This window comes from Tamandua tetradactyla, chromosome X, assembly GCF_023851605.1.
Source record: "Tamandua tetradactyla isolate mTamTet1 chromosome X, mTamTet1.pri, whole genome shotgun sequence".
NCBI classification, from domain to species: Eukaryota; Metazoa; Chordata; class Mammalia; order Pilosa; family Myrmecophagidae; genus Tamandua; species Tamandua tetradactyla.
In genome coordinates, this window is record NC_135353.1 from 119644055 (window position 1) to 119661038 (window position 16984).

A 16984-nucleotide genomic window follows, 5' to 3' on the forward strand; every position below is an offset into this window, starting at 1 on the left:
TACGAATCGTATTTCACCTGCAATGTGATAGTCTTTGAAATTTTTGTTAGTTTTTTCTTATAACTGCATATATGTACACATGTAACATATATAATACATTAAAATCATTTACACACTCTTAATTCTTGAATCTAGAATTAATTTTGCTATATACAGTTTAGCTCTGAATAACAGTGCTCTGCAGTTATTCCCAAAATAATCATTCCCTATCTCCTTGTTTTGGAAGGTTAATTATATATGGTATTTTCATAGATAGTTTATCTGTCTCTGGACCTCCCATTTTGTTCCATTGATCAGTCACCTTTGCTTTATTTACCTTTGCTTTATAATATGATTAGTCTCTTACCCCACATTTCTTTTGTGTAGCAGAGTACTCTTTAATATTATCTCCTGCTTTTTTATAAGTTAATTTTCAAAAGGTTTTACTGTTTAAAAATCCCTGTTCAGAATTCTAGTTGGAATTGCATTAAAGGGAGATATTTTACATTCAAAATAACAGATATTTGAGAATGGTCTTTTTGATCTTTTTTGTTACAAGTATAAGAACATGGGCAGGATGAGTACATTTCAAATTCATGATACAGGCTCATCTGGAGAGGCAGTAGGGCAATGAAAGTGAGGCGTGATACAAAGCTTATTATTTCTTATTTCTTAAAACAGTCATAAAGCAGAGATGACAAAGTATGAAAATTCTGAGTGGTAGATAAGAACATGACTATTATACTGATATCAGTACATTTCTAAATATTAGAAATTTTTCATAATTAAAAACAAAAGAAACAAAAATAACAGTTATAGCAAGTTAGCCAGACTTGTAAGCACCAGAACACAGCACAAGCAGTCTGAGTTAATACATGTAAAGCACTTAAAACAGTGTCTGGCATTTAGTTCATGCGCAGTAAGTAGCTACCATTGGATGATCAGTATTATTACATTCACTACACATATTACATCGTTTTGTGGCAGTTTTAAATTTTACATAAGTTATGTCATCCCCAAACATGGGCCCATCTACAACTTGCATGCTTTATTCAACCCTCATCTGCTGTTTTGCAGGGAAATGGCTCATTCCAAGGGTAGCTTTTCATGGGCAACTCCTTTCCATCCTTGCCTTGAGAAGCCAGCCCTGAACTTATCAAACTACCGAGCAATCTCTTCTCTTGACCTTCTTGAAGACTTCAAGCCCTCCTCAAAAAAAACAGAGGAAACTTCCCTTTATGAGGAGGGGAGCGCCACTGCCCCCATGCCCCACCCACTGCGCAGCCGTGCTTTTTCAGAGAGTCATATCAGCTTGGAGCCCCAGTGCTCTCGGGCCTGGGGTCAGCATAGAAGGGAGCTCTTCAGCAAAGTTGATGACACGCAGCCAATACCTCTTGGAGCCAAGAAGAAGGCCTTTCCTCCTCCTCGCCCTCCACCTCCTAACTGGGAGAAGTACAGGCACTTCCGTGCGGCGCAGCAGCAGCAGCAGCAGCAGCAGCAGCAGCAGCAGCAGCAGGAGGAGAAGGAGCAACAAGTAGAAGATGTAGAGGAAGATGAGGAGGAGCTGCCACCCCAGTATTTCAGTTCAGAGACCACTGGTTCCTGTGCCCTCAATCCTGAAGAGGGCCTGGAGCAGCCACAGCCCCTAGGCTGTGGTCACCCGGAAGCCTCAAGGCAGGGCTCACAAAGCCTCTCATCAGAGCAAGAGTCCTTTAATCTCCATCACAATGATTTCCTGCCCAGCCTGCCTCCAATAGGGACCCAGCTGGGATCTCAACTTGAGCAGACCCAGCCCCCTGGCTATTATGGCATCAGTGGGCTTTGGAGGACCTCAGAACAGCAGGCCCTGGACACTGAGGCCACTGATTCCCCCAAGTAAGTGCTTCTGAAAGACATTGGGACCCCAAAGAGGCAGGCGGCATGAGTCTGCATTCTCCCTCTACCATTTATCAGCTGTGTGACCTTGGGCTGGTCAATTGCACTGCTCCCAGCCTCAGTTTTCTCACCTAGGAAATGGGCATGATGATATCTGCTCCACACGGTTATTGCGAAAATTAAGATAATCTATGTAAGGGTCATAGGCCCATGCTTAGTACATAGTAGTTGCCTAAGAAATTGCAATTATTGGTGTTCCTATTCCTAAATATTATTATTTAAATATTATATTTATTATTTCTCAGTTTGTCTTTAAGTTATGTGCCAGTTTCTGGTCCCTGACCAAGAAGGCTAATTAAACCCTTCTTGCCTGTACTTGACGTTTCCTGGAATCCTGGCTCAGGCCCTTTTCTGCCTTGTCTTCTGTTTCTTCTCTAGAATGGAAGGCCAGCACCTGACCTAACCTGCCTGTGTATAGGATAAGTAGCCTAGGCTTCCAAACTCTTCCCCCAGTTCTCAGCATCAACAGTGTTCCTGGGGTTGGGTGCTTTACACCCAGGTAGTTCCTTACAGTAACTAAGGACATTCTTTTCCTCTTCCACTTTCTGCATCACCCCCAGCCTTCTTGCTCCTGCTTCTCTGCATTTGGCTCAGTCAATGAAATGAGCTTTGGGGGCAGGGAGGCCAAAGCAGGAGTGGGGTCAGGCCGCAAGATTGCCAGCGTCTGTCACTTGCCAGTGTTCTTCTGTTAGCCCCATAGTGGATGGCTGTCTTTTTTGCTCCAAAGCAAAAGCCCCAAGACCATCTTTAGTCAGTACTTTGGCTTTCAGCTCTGCCTGCCCTCCTGCCTAGGGCTCCGTCCACTGCCTGCTGCAGGGAGGGGTTGAGGATTATTCAGGCATATACCCTGCTAAGTGCTTTCTTTAATCTCCTTTTTTAGAAGGAACCTGACTGAGACTTGTTGCTATTAGAAGTAACTTGTTGTAATGTCTTGTTGACAGCAACCTGTCTCAGGCAAATCCATTATTTGGCTATGTGGAGCCTGTTGAGAAGTTTTTTAGCCCAACTTATGACAAGCACAGCACTTTGACAGGCCATGGATCCCAGGCATTGTGAGAATGTTAACTGGAGGGTATTCTTATTGTGAATAGACAGCGCGTTTGTTGAAAGTAACTGTGAGTGTAACATCTCACAGCAGGAAGAAGGCAAGGTGATCCTAGCACACAGTAACCTCTTAATTAATATTTTGAAGAAAAAAAAGAAATTAAGAGCCTAATGAATGAACCTTTATTAAGCACTACTAGGTGCCAGAAACTGTGCTAGTCACTTGCTATCTATTCTTTCATGTAATCCTTCCATCAGACCCATGGACCATCATTATCCTCCTTTGACCGTTCAGGAAATTGAAACTTAGAAAATAAGGGACTAGCTAACTAAGGGTTTCATAGCAAAGATTCAAACCCAGATCTGACTGAAAAACCCATGTTCAAGACAGCCTCTCTCGGAGACATCTCTTTCTAGCAGGCCAGGCCTCTGAGACCCTCATGTCACTTTAGAGCAAGGTGGATTAGACACAGCAGCTATAGGCCCTAGCTGGTAGCGTTCACTCTCCTCGTTCTTCCTTCTTTAGGTACCTCCATACACCTTGGCACCTTGGCCAGAGGAAAATGAATTGCTTTTACCAGAGATATTGCAACTTGCTCCAGAGATTTTAAAAAAAACAAAATGAATATAGGATAAGAGGGAAAGCATTTCTTTGCACACAACCCTGGCTTATGAATGCAAAAATCAATGATAGATGCTGCTTCGAGTCATGTAGATATTTAAGGAAAGAGCTGCATTCCCAACATAGCTGACATTTTTTTTGCCTCCTTACTACGTGCCAGGCATTGTTCTAAGCACTTCCCTGTATTGATTGATTTAATCTTCACAATAAACCTATGAAATAGATAACATTAGTCTCCTCCATTTTTTTTAGATGAGAAAAGCAAGTTACCAGGAAATAAAGCAAATTGCTAGGGTCACACAGGTGGCAGAGCTAGGATGGGAACTCACTACATTGTCCCAGGACCTCTGAGCTTAGGAGATCATAAAATGCTAACCAGAGGGCAGTGGCTTTTTGTGAAATTTTATGAGGAACAACAGTGACAGTAGGTGTGTAATGTTTTAAATCTAAAAAAGGCATCTTAATGTCAGCTAAATTAAACCACAAAAATATCTCTGCAACCCAAGTCGTATTCAGTTAAAAAATGCTGAGATACAGTATTACTAGAAATGGGTAAGTAAAGTTATCAAGGAACAGTTAAGTCTAATAACTCTGATGCAAGTACAGGTATAGTTTCCTTTATAAATTCTCTCTAACTGCTCTGAGAAAGTAGAATGAGAGTAGAGAGTAGAGTAGAATGAATCCAATTTTTGCTTTGATGTACATTAACAAATTCGGACTATGTTCTCATAGATATCCTGTACCACCAAAGCAGTAAGGAATGGAGCCCTAATGCATAGTGCCTAATGTGAAATACTATAATATGATACAGGGCTATGTCTGCAGGTGAGCTGAGTCTCCAATTAGTACATCTTTTGTTTCTTTACAGCACTTTCTCAGAACTCTCACATGTGCCCAAAGTATTTTTCCTGTATATAGCAAGTCCCTAAATTCATACTTTCATCTTCCCTCCAAAATGTTCTCCCGTCTCTGCCAGCATAGATATAATCCAGCCGGAAAATGATTTAAATGTAAAATTTTATGTGATGTTGTCGTCTCTTTGGCAGTATAATATAGTGGCTTAAGGCACAGATTCTGGAATTAAATTACCTAGGTGCAAATCATGAATCTACCATTTACTGAATTTGGGAAAGTCACTTTGCCTCTCTGTGCCTCATGTTCATTATCTGTAAAATGGTTATCATGAGCATTAAGTTATATATATCTATATCTATCTAAATCTTTATATATGTATATATATGTATATATATACATATATAAAACTTGGAACAACTTCAGGGATATAGTAAGCACCATATGAATGTTAGCTGCTATTGTTCCTTGATCAGTGTTATAAGCTTGAAAACCTACATGTAAAATGAATCTACCTGGAATGAGGAATATTAGCATGCCCAAGTTCTTTTCTGTGATGAATTAGGAGACAAAATAGCATGAATCAGTAAATAGCTGTGGAGCCTTTTAACCATTATTTTTGACCTTTATCTAAGAGCTGCAAATAGCTGCAAAAAAATGACTAATGAGTTTCTCCTATTTTCCCTTTCAAGCAGCTAGAGGTTAGTGAAGGGGCAGTGACACAGGCAGGTAGAGGGTGGGGGTAGCTGGTAGGCAACAAGCAATATAGTGGGGGAGGGCGTCCCCCTTGCATAAACTACAGGCAGAATTATTCACCCTTCAATCTCTGAAACCTGACATTGAAACATTTCTGTTTACTTCTTTCCTCACTCCAGACCAGAAACCTTCATGGCGGAAGAGTCAAAACCCAAGCCAACATGGAACCAGAGCTGTTACTTTCCAGAGGAGAAGTTCTCTTTCATAGGTTGGGGCCCTGAACAGCAGCACCACAGCGCTGCAGGCATTGGTGAACCCAAGGCAAAAGTGTCTGCTGCCACACTTGTCAAGCCCCTGGGTGCCACTGGTTCCATTTGTTTCCCATGTCATTCTGCAACCGTGGAGGAGGTTGGGGCCATTGGAGATATGTCAGAAGCAGAGAGACGCTATCCCTTCTCAGGCCGAAGGCCTGCCCCACCACAGGCTGTATCAGAAGAGCTCATGAGAGATGTGGTGGGTCATGACAAGTCCTTGGCAGGGGTGCTAAATCCAGCCTCCAACATCCTGACCACTGCTGAGGTCATGGGTGACCTCTTCGCTGCAGAAGATCTACATTGGAGGGGCCATTTGAAGCAGGAGTGGCACCGAGACAGAAGAAATGATGAGAGTGCCCAGGAAAGCAACAGGGTGCCTTTGTAAGCAGATTAGAGCCCAGGGTGGGGTGGGGTGGGGTGGAGGTAGAGTATGGGGATGGGTAGGAGGGAGGCCAATAGGCTTGAAGGGCAAATAGCTAAACTCCCAGCTACTTTTCTACCACCTAGCCCCCTCCTTGGTATCCATATACTATGTCCATTAACCAAGGAATGCATTGATGATCAGAAGCCCACAACTTTAGGGGTCAGACAGTTTTTCTGGATTCTAGTGGAGTATTCACGACAAAAGAAAATTATCTTTACAGACATCCCCTTAACTGCTGAAGTCAGAGGCATGCAAATAGCCTTCTAAATTCTTAAAGTTTGCCTTTCCTTGGCTTCTAAGATAGCCTTTATATGGCCTATTTACATTTGAATAGTGCTTTCAGGCCCATTATTTCCTTATTTTATAACTCCCTGGTGAAGGGTTCCATTTTACAGATGAGGAAATTAAGAAGTACAAACAGCTGGTCAAATAGTCAATCTTTGTTTCCACAGACAAGAGTTTCAGCGCTTCTCGCCTCCTCAGGGGGCCCCAGGGATCCCTACCTCTTACTCAGCTTACTACAATATTTCTGTGGCCAAGGCAGAGCTGCTGAACAAGTTGAAAGACCAACCAGAAATGGCAGAGGTTGGTGTGGGAGAGGAGGAAGTTGATCACGAACTGGCTCAAAAAAAGGTGAAGTGTTTTAATATGCCCTAGAGATTGTTCAGTATTTAGCCTGAGTTTGTCTGGAGGGTGACTTGTTTTGTACACTCTCTTGAACACCTTGGTGTGTTCCCGTATTCTCAGTATGAAAACAGAAAGGGATTGCTGGGTTTCTCACAGAACCAGTTCCAGTCTCTCTTTGACCTAGTCAATAATAGTAATACTAGTAGTAATCATAACCAACTTCACATTGTCTCTCTAACCCTTAAAAAAAACTCTGCAAGGTAACGATGATTACTATCCACATTTTACCAGGTGAGGGGACTAATGTGCCCAGGGTTAAAGAGTAAGTGGTAGGGCCAAGACTTGAACTCAAGGCTGTCTAACGTTTTATCCTATCATACCATCCCTCTGAAGTAAGCAGCCTTGTAAGAACTTGCTGCCCAGGGAGAATCATAGTTTCTGTCAATAAGCTGTAACCAATGGCAGTGTCATTGATTTTATTCTTTATGTAACTTTTTCAAAGAGAGAACAGGCTAAGCAAAAAGTGGAGGAATTGTAATCTGGAAAACTTTACTACTTATTTTCAAGGATGTCGGATAATCCCTTGAAAATACTGAAGTAGGTAAATGGAGATGATATTGCTGTTCCTCCAAAAACTGCCTTTTCTCTCTTTAGGTACCACTAGCCTGATTTTCTAATCAAGTTCCTAGAATCATTTTGCCCTCCCTGCACTTACCTATTTGATTTCCTAAGCAAATAAGTTGCCATGGCAACCTCAAAAGCCCAATTTACCACTCTGTGGACATCTAAACTCATTGTAAATTGTACTTCTGCCCATATTTCTCCCCCCACTCTCCCATCTAAAGCAAAATGTCAGGGAAGGAATTGGAAACATGATGGTGTCAAAGTTATATTGATCTAAGTACCTGCTTCCTTGGATCCTGTGTTCCCTCATTATGACAGGGATGTCCCTGGCTTACTCAGGACTTGGCCTTGGCAGGAGCAAACCCTCACCAGGAGAAGACAGAGATGGTATAAGTGGCAAAGCACAAAACAGCAGATAGTGATTTGATACAATTTTGGGTGGGCTTGGACAGTTTTTGTATTTGAGGAACAAAGGTGAGAAGGGTCACCAATTTGCGATATCCCAGGAAAGCAATTCAGCTATGGGTGGGTTGGCAATGATTCCAAAGATTCCTCCTCTACTCTTTTCCCAGCATTGAGATCCGGATTGCAGAGCTCAGGTGCCAAGAAACAAAGGGCTCTCTCTGCTTTCACCCTTCCAGACCTGCAGATCCTGAGGGCCAGGGTGTAAGGGTGATTTTCCAAGTTGGCCATTTGGCTTAATCCCTTCCACCTGGCATTGAATTTTCAGGGTGAGAGCAATTTTCAGGGTAAGGATATAACTAGGAACCTCTTGGCTTCTAATTGTGTTGTCCCATTCATATCACTGATCCTCAACCCTCAGTGGATATTGAAATGTTCCCCACACGCAAACATATTACACTTCATACTACACTTAGGATCATGGTGACTTCCTGAGTTTTGAACAGTTCTGAAATGTGCCAGCAGACCCTGGAGCCAGAGCAGATACCCTTGACCATGATCAGCTTGGACATATCTAAATAAACCACTAGAGAGACACTCTAGTAAACTACAAGCCTGTGGTCTCAGAGTGCCTGGGCTAGAATAAAAAGAAAGCAAATACTGAAGCATACTTCTGATGTCTGAGATACTGTTCTAAGCACGAAATATATATTAACTCATTTAATTTTCATAGCAGCTCCACAAGGTAGGTACTATGGTTATCCTATTTTTTTAATAAGAAATTGAGGCACAGAGTGATTGAGTAATTTACACAAGGTCACACCACTACTTTATGGCAGAGTTAAAGTTCAAACTTAGGTAGTCTGGAACTAGAGTCCATGCTCTTAACCACAGTGTAATAGTGGCTGACATCCGAGGATTGGTCCCTTCTTGTCAGAAGCTTGCAGCTAAACAAGTACCACTTAGTTCAAAGTGCCTGGTGATGATGATCATGATGATGATCATGATGACAAAGGTGATAATAAAAATAATAGAAATAATGATAATAATATAACTGATAAGCATAATAATAATAATAATACCAGCTGATATGCATTGATCACTTAACATGCCAAGCACAGCACTCAAGATTTTACTTCTATGGTCCTATTTAACTTACACAGCAACCTTGAAGGTGAGGGGACTCTGCCTCTCCACTTTACAGATGAGGAAACAGAAGTCTCAGTGAGAATAGGTATCTTGCTCAAGGTCACAGATTGGAGGGGGCATAATTGGAATGTAGGTGTTTCTGACTCCAAAACTCCACTCTACCTGCCTTCCTATGAATGCAGTCCCAGAACTGATTATACTTGAAGGGGAGACACAGGCCTACTTCCCTTGAGACACTTATAATCAATAATAGGTTGGGTGATCAAACTCACACGTATGAAATAAGAAGTGAGTAACATTAAATTACAATATAGGGTTCTGACTCTAAGAGGCTTAGGAGTTCAGCGAAGAAAGAGATGGTTGAGAGAAGAGTTACCATGGAGGGCTTCCTGCAGAGAGGATGTGACCAAAGCTGGACCCTGAAGAAAGAATAGGCATAACCAAAGGGAAGAAAGAGGTAAAGAGCTAGTAGAATTGCATAAGCAAATCAGAACACAAGAATGAGTATTGGCAAATGCAAAGGAGAGCAAAGAACAAATCTTGAAAGGCTCTGAGAACGAGAATGAGAATGAAATTAGAATGGTAAGATGTGGCCAGACAGAAATAATAATAGCAGCCAGCTTTTCCTGAGCACTAATTCTGTGTCAAGCCCTTTACATGCGTTATCTCATTGAATCCTTATTACAATTCAGTGCAGTAGGTACTGTAATTACTTCCATTCAACAGATACAGAAAGTGAAGCTCAACAAAGAAAAGTCACCAAAAGTCACACAGCTAGAAAGTATCAGAGATGGAAGTACAGTCATTGTGACTCCAGACCTTACAGTCTTATTCAAAAGGCCTCAGAAACCAAACTGAGGGTGTAGAGACCTAGCCCAGTACCATGAACATAAGAAGTACTTAAACAGATTGGAGGAGAATGAATGAAGTTATAGGCAAATACTTGGTAATACTTTTCCAACATAGGCTCTTACAAGCATTCCAGTGCCTCTCAGTTAGTATTTATTAAATAGTTCCTGCAAGTATTTAGAAAAATGTGCATGACAAATGACACTTAGCCCATGGGGACTACTTCTTTCCTCCTAAGGAATTTGTTTGTGTCATAGAGATTCCTACCAGAGTTAAAGAGATAGTAATGCTTTACCAGAGGTTTGAAGAGAAGATGGCTGCCCAGAAAACTGGAATTTCTTCGGACTTACTCAGGTTTCCTTTGTTTCCAGTGACTAGGGTACAACCCACTTGGGTCCCAAATCAGAGGTTACTTGCATCCTAAAACGGAGGTTATGAACACAAATCAGTTTGTTGTTTTCCATTCTCATTTTTGGCCTTCTCCTCTTCAACTCCCCTAGATACAGCTTATTGAAAGCATTGGCAGAAAACTTTCTGTACTGCGGGAGGCCCAGCGAGGGCTGCTGGAGGATATCAATGCCAATTCCACCCTTGGGGAAGAAGTGGAGGCCAACCTGAAAGCCATCTGTAAATCCAATGAGTTCGAAAAATACTGCTTGTTTATCGGGGACCTGGACAAAGTAGTCAACCTTCTGCTGTCACTCTCTGGACGATTGGCCCGGGTGGAGAATGCTCTCAACAGCATTGATTCAGAGGCAAACCAAGAGAAGGTAGAGTTGGGGATCTGTAGGTGTGGATGGAGAGAAATGCCATCTAGTTCTTCACAGGGCTTCTTCTCTTTCAAGCTGGCTATCACAGGAGGCATCGGAACATAGTGTTAAAAGAGTATAGGCACTGACTTTTAATTGTCTTGGAATTCGGACTCTATCACTTATTATCTGTGTGACTGTAGGTAGCTTACTTAACCTCACTCTGTCTCAATCTTTTCATCTATAAAATAGGGTGAATGTGAAACCCACCTTAAGGGATTATTGTGAGAATTAAATTAGATAATCCATGTTAATTACCTAGAACAGGGCCCGGGAAAGGGTAAACACTGAATCAACATTTGCTGCCCTTACTAATAGTATTGGTGGTAGTAGTAGTAATAATAGTAGTTGTAACAGCAGCAGCAGCAGTTATGCCCCACCTTTCCTTTTACAAGTGGTTTTGTGCACAAATTTGGATCCAAAATAAAAGGCACAAATGTTCACGTGCATACTCACATGGATGCATACACTCACACTTGTGCACTCCCATAGAGGCATGCATTAATTAGAAAGCATTGCTGCAGTGAAGGTTGTCACCCAGTGGAAGGGACACATAAGCTGGCTTTTTCAGAGGGGAGGAGTTGCTTGTGGAAAACTTGGTGGACTCAGCCCTCCTCCACCCAAGCCCAGCGGTAGTCCATGGATTAGAGATTTTGATAATCACTGCTCTCAAGATATGGGTAGGAGGCCTCTTAACCACTCAAAGGAAGCCTTTGAGATGGAAAGAGATGATTGCATGTTCCCCTGTTCAGAATTGCTGTAGTGTTTATCCTGCTCCTGCTATGGAAAAGAAAGGCTTTTGTGTGCAGGTGGACCCAGGGGGCAAGAAATCTAGGGCTGTTCAATTAGTAGAGTGATGGTTGCTTGGTGGCAGCATCCCTGGTGGAGCACTGGGTTAGACAGATCACTGGTATTTGGACTGGCCCTTAATCAGTCTTCTGCTTCTCCAGTTGGTGCTGATAGAGAAGAAGCAGCAGCTGACGGGGCAATTGGCAGATGCAAAGGAGCTGAAGGAGCACATAGACCGTCGGGAAAAGTTGGTGTTTGGCATGGTGTCCCGCTATCTGCCTCAGGACCAGCTCCAAGATTACCAGCACTTTGTGAAGATGAAATCTGCTCTCATCATTGAGCAGCGAGAGCTGGAGGAGAAGATCAAGCTGGGGGAAGAGCAGCTCAGATGTCTCAGGGAGAGCCTTCTCCTGGGGCCCAGCAATTTCTAATTCCACCAGCGCTCTGTCATAGCATCTCTGTCCAGCCACAGTGGAGAGTGCTTTCAATCTTTGTTAGCAGTTTGTTAGCAATTAGATAGCAGTTAGTTAGAAATTTGTTCCATACCCTCTTCCCTGGTATTCTCGCTTCTCCTTGCCTAACAGTGCCCCCAACCAGCGAGGAGAACCTGGAAGGTCCCAAGCTTCTCCTCAATGGAGCAGCAACAATTTGTGATCACAGAACAACACTTTGCTTCTTAGTTTGCACAGGCAAGCACGTGCAGTACACAAACCCAACAAAGTACCTTTATTCTTTCTACTAGAGCACCAAAGATGTCACCTTCTCACTAGCCGCCCACACAGCAATCAGCCTCTCAAGACTCAGAGAGGAGCTTTCTGTGCAGCTCCACTCTGCCCCAAGGCTCATGGCCCAGCCATTTCCCACATCTGACTGTGCTGAGGGTATCAGCTACCGCCAGTTTCAGGACCTCACCCAAGCTTTGCAGTGGGATGCACAGAACCAGGAATTACACTTAGAATGCTAGCAAAGGCTGGGAACTTCCAGTTGGCCCTGCTGGAAAGAACCAGGCTAAGCAAATTAACTTTGTCTCAACCTTCCCCAGCAGCTGATTGAGGAGAAGGAGTCCTGCTTTCAGCCTTGGCTAGTATGGCCCTCCTCTTGTCTTAAGACTTTTGGCTTGCCACCTCGTATTTCCATTCTGTCCTTTAATTGCTGGAGGTTACAAGTGCCCACCCCAGGACTTCTCATTGTGGGCCATTAATAGCTCTACCAAAGCAGATTTCTGTATACATGTTTCATTATTTGGGGGGGGGGTGCTTTTTCATTTTGTTATATTTTAAATGGCCTTTTGGTTTTATTTATTTTTATGTTTTGATTTTTTTCTTCTTTAACTAGTAAAGTGAGAATAGGCAAATTGAAAAGAAGAAAGTTAGTCCAGAAGGAAAGCATTTTCCGCAGATCAGCTTGAATCCACTGTGGCTTGGTAAGCAGGTATCAAGGCCCTGAATTATTCTCACCATAGCTGACAAATGTGTAAGAGAAGAGCCCTCACCCAGAACTCAGAGCTTCTCTACTGTGACCTGGCCCTGTTCTTCCCTTGATGTCTGCCTAACCGTGAGCTTAGCACTACCCAGCAGGGGTCAATTTTTTCCTACTTTTTCTTTCTTGAAACCAAAGCAATCTCCTGAAATTGGCAAAGGTTTATCCATTTCCCTATTGTCTTCAGACTGAGGAATGAGTGGAGATGATCTCAGGAAGAGCTTTTCTGTCCAAAAATTGCTTTTCTCAGCCTGGTGACCTGACTTAGATAACCAAACATCATGGTAGCTGAGAACTCTAACCAGGGCCAGTCTACCAGAGTACATAACGATTCATCCCAGGTATAAATATAGCATGCAAATAACCAATGTTGCTGCTCTTGTCAGGGTCCTGACTCTAGTAGCCACTTCTAGCCTGGAAAAGCCCTCAGGTGGGCAATGGCAGGAAATGAATTTTGGGTAGATGGTCAGTCTGCCCTGCTATACAGCTCAGTCCCCCGTTCCTTGCTAACTGGGGCCAACCTTTGGTACAGTCAGCTCAGCTCAGCCCAGCCCAGCCCTGGAGTCTTTTCTAGTGGTTACAGGGTTCATCAGAACCCTTGAAGGTTAACTGTAGCAACAGAAGTACCTCATTCAACCAAAGAATTTGCCAAGGAACTTTGCTGCTGCTACAAATACTGGTCACTAGCTTCCTTTTCCTCTTCATTGTATTTGAAAACAATAGTAGAATCTTGGCCAGCAGGGTGTCCTGAGTGGGGGTTACTGCTGCCACCGTTAGAGCTGCAGTTAGAACCACTGTAAGAATGTCAACCTCCATTCTCTCCTTCAGTGGAAGATTGTGCTATATTCAGGAAGACTGATGGCTTGTAAAGGGCTGGTATTACCCAAGCCAAGACTGCTGAAGATTGAACAGAGGCTGTTGTTGCTATCTTGTTTTTCGTACAAGAACTAGAACATAGAAAAAGTAAGATGAGATGTCCTGCCTTGGGAAGGTGAGGCTGATGTGTTCATCAGTGTAAGATGTTTTTGGCTAGAACAGCTTTGAAAAGAGTCATCACTTACCTGGTCACTAGGGTCATAGTCTGGGTTTTTCTAGTCACTGTTAGATTGGTTGTACCTTAAGTTTATGATACTAAAAGCACTATTGACTCCATTATTTTTCTTCCTCTCCCCACCCCAAATTGACTTCTTGAGTTGGAAGCAGAACACAAGGATGCTCATTTTCACATGGAAGGACAGTTTCCAAAGCACTTAAAAAATATCCCCAAGCGGGTCACGGTGGCTCAGTAGGTGGAGTTCTTGCATCCCATGCGGGAGCCCATGTTCAATTCCTGGTGCCTGCCCATGCAAAAAAAAAAGATTATATAAATATATATATATATCCCCAAATCTGTACTGAGTAGTGACGTTCAGCAGGCAAAAGTGGACACTGACCCACCATACTCCTGACACTGGCAATTCCATTGTGAATGACAGTGCTGCAAAGCCACCAGTATTATTTGAGATGTAGTGTCTTAACTCTTTTCTCATTTCCTGAAGTCAGTTCTCCTCCCAGGCCTGCTAAGAGGAATCAATATGGAAAGTAGGCAGAGGGATTTCCCCAAAGACAGTTAAGGGTCTTGACTTCTGTCTTCTCCCTTCAAACAGACTTTGGTGGGTAGTAAGTGAGCAAGTTGGTTGATAGATGGAGAGGAGTCAGTGTAAGAACCCTCATCACAAATACCACACACCACCACCATCCCCCACCCACGGGTCTTTAGATAATTGAGTCTTCTTGTGTCACCAGCTGCAGACTCAGCGAGGGTAAAGCAGTAAATGCCCAGCCTTCAAGAGAGAAATCTAAGAAAGACAGAGAGCCACTGAAAATAAAACCTGAAGATGGAAGATATTGTAAGCAAATGAAAGGAGAAATGAGGCAAAGATGAAAAACCTCTTTCAAGACTAGGTTCAGGTTTTGTTTTCCACTTAACTTCATGTGCCAAAAAACTGCCCAAGATCATCACAGCCACACCCTTAAATCCAGGCTCCCTACAGGCCCCAGATGGATGAAGCTGGGCGCAATTCTGTCCACTTCTACCCATCTGGAGCATGGTGACTCTCACTGCCTTTTTGAGAGGAGTTGTCTATGCCAGTAATATTTCTGTAACAGCATATTATATTGCTTGAAGATTAACAGATCTTTAGAAGGAGGTGGGGCAAAAGCAGTTTCCTACAGAAAAAGAACCAGTGTTTGTTGTAAAAATGTTGGGGGTTCTCTAGCCCATGTAAAGCTATTATTTTTCTGAATCTTATTGTTTCTGCATTTATGTCCTCCATCACTCCCTTCTCAGCTGACACTGAAATGCCTGCCAGATTGTTATCCAGGATCATACTTCAATAAGAAATACTAAAGACAAAAATATTATCTCATGTGTTTTGACTTAGGTGATAGAAATCTCCTCATATTCTGATGAAAAGCGCTGGAATAGAATTTGGTCATCTATCCCTAGTCCTTCATATTTAGCCATAAGACCAAAACCTTACTCACGAACTTCCCTAAACCTTCACCCCAGCCCCTCTGATCCAATGTATGTTGTTGCCACAGGAATGAAGTGTGGTGTTTTTCTATTTTTAAAAACCTCAAGACCACAGTCCTGCCCTTTAGTTCACTGATATATTTCTTCCTCTATGGTTAACCAATGCCAACATCTCAACTAGCCCAATCCAGCATTTAGGATACAGGGAGATTCAATCTTAAGTGTAATCTCAGGTATAGCTCTCAGCAGTATACAGAGTCCAGTTCTGGAATATAACATGATTGGAAGTGAGCCATCAACTAGACCTTCTCCAATCTTGAGTTCTGTCTACTAATATCACCTTGCTTCTACTTGATATTCCAGTTTCACACCCTCACTCTTGGCTCCTTGGAAAGCAATTCCTGGCTGATCAGCTTTCCAAGACAACCTCAAGAATTAGACCCAAATTTACTCCAGACAGCTCTCCCCAAAACCTTGAAACACTTACTTTTTCTCTCTGGTTCATATTCCATTCATATCCTGGCTTTCCTCGTTCTACTTCAGAAATCCAGTGTGGTAGAATGGAAAAAACCCAGCTTTGATATTCAGATAAGCTACGTTCAAATCCTGGTTCTGCCACTATTCTCTGTACCAGGGTAAATTGCTCCATCTCTGAATTTATTTCTTGTCTGTAAAATGGGGGCAGCAATATCTTTCAGCATTGTGTGACTTAAAAATAATAAATGAAACCCAACTAACACCTAGCTAACTCCTAGGAAGTTGTTAGAAATGCAGAATCCCAGGCCCCTGCCCAATCCCATTGAATCCAATCCTGCATTTTAACTAGATGTTCAGGTGATTCATGTGCACATTAAAGGTTGAGTCCTGATTTACTCAGTTAATTCTTTCTTTATCCCACACATATTGTGGCTCTTCTCATATTTCTCTTACATACCTGCCAAAAGAAGTTTAGAAAAGTTGCAGGATACTAGGTCAATGTACAAAAATCAATTGTATTTCTACACACTAACAATGAAAAATCTGAAGATGATATTAAGAAAATAATTCCACTTACCACAGCATCAAAAAATAAAACATAATATAATATTTAGGATTAAATTTAACAAAATAAGTGAAAGACTTGTACACTGAAAACTACAAAACATTGCTAAAAGAGATTAAAGAAGATCTAAATAAATGGAAAAACACCAGCTCTTATTGGATCAGAAGATTTGATAATGTTAAGATGACAATATTCCCCAAATTGATCTACAGATTCAATACAATCCCTATCAAAGTCCCAGATAGGAAGTTAAGGTGGTTTCATACGTGAATATCCTTGTTCTTAAGAAATGTAAGTGGAAGTATTATTTCAAGAAGCATATTGTATACAACCTACTCTCAAATTTTCAGAAAATGGATAAGTAGTTAGCCAGACAGGTAGATGGATGGATGGATGCATGGATGAATGGATGGATGCATGGATGGGTGCATGGATGGATAAATACAGATCAGTAGAGAATGAGAAAGAAAGAAAGGAAGGAAAGGGCAATTGTGGCAAAATGTTAAAATTGGTGGATCTGTGTATCTGGGAGTTGGGATAGGGATATGTTGGAGTTCATTATATGGGTTTTGTATTATTTTTGCAGCTGTCCCATAAGTTTGAAAATATTTCAAAATAAAATGTTTAAAGAAGCTTTTTGGTTTTTTGTAGAAATTAACAAATTGATCCTAAAATTCATGTGCACATGCAAGGGACCCAGAGTAACCAAAACAATCTTGAATAAGAACAAAGTTGGAAGACTCACACTTTCAGATTTCAAAAGTTACTACAAAACTATGGTCTTCAAAATAGTGTGGCTCAGGCAAGCAGGTAAATATATAGATAAATGGAAT

The 16984-nt window shown here is 42.1% G+C and overlaps 1 protein-coding gene across 3 annotated transcripts in view; it reads left to right on the top strand.

Moving 5' to 3' along the window:
* SHROOM4 (shroom family member 4) overlaps positions 1–16783 on the top strand; it is a 289038-nt gene extending 272255 nt beyond the window's left edge. For 2 of the 3 annotated variants that reach the window (XM_077145723.1, XM_077145724.1), the window contains 5 exons: positions 1057–1854; positions 5308–5823; positions 6319–6499; positions 10018–10287; positions 11277–16783. In XM_077145723.1, coding sequence (XP_077001838.1) covers positions 1057–1854; positions 5308–5823; positions 6319–6499; positions 10018–10287; positions 11277–11546 — 2035 coding nt within the window. In that variant the 3' untranslated portion in view covers positions 11547–16783. The remainder of the gene's footprint in view (positions 1–1056; positions 1855–5307; positions 5824–6318; positions 6500–10017; positions 10288–11276) is intronic. The other variant, XM_077145725.1, reaches the window with a different exon arrangement.
* Positions 16784–16984: the final 201 nt, after the last annotated feature.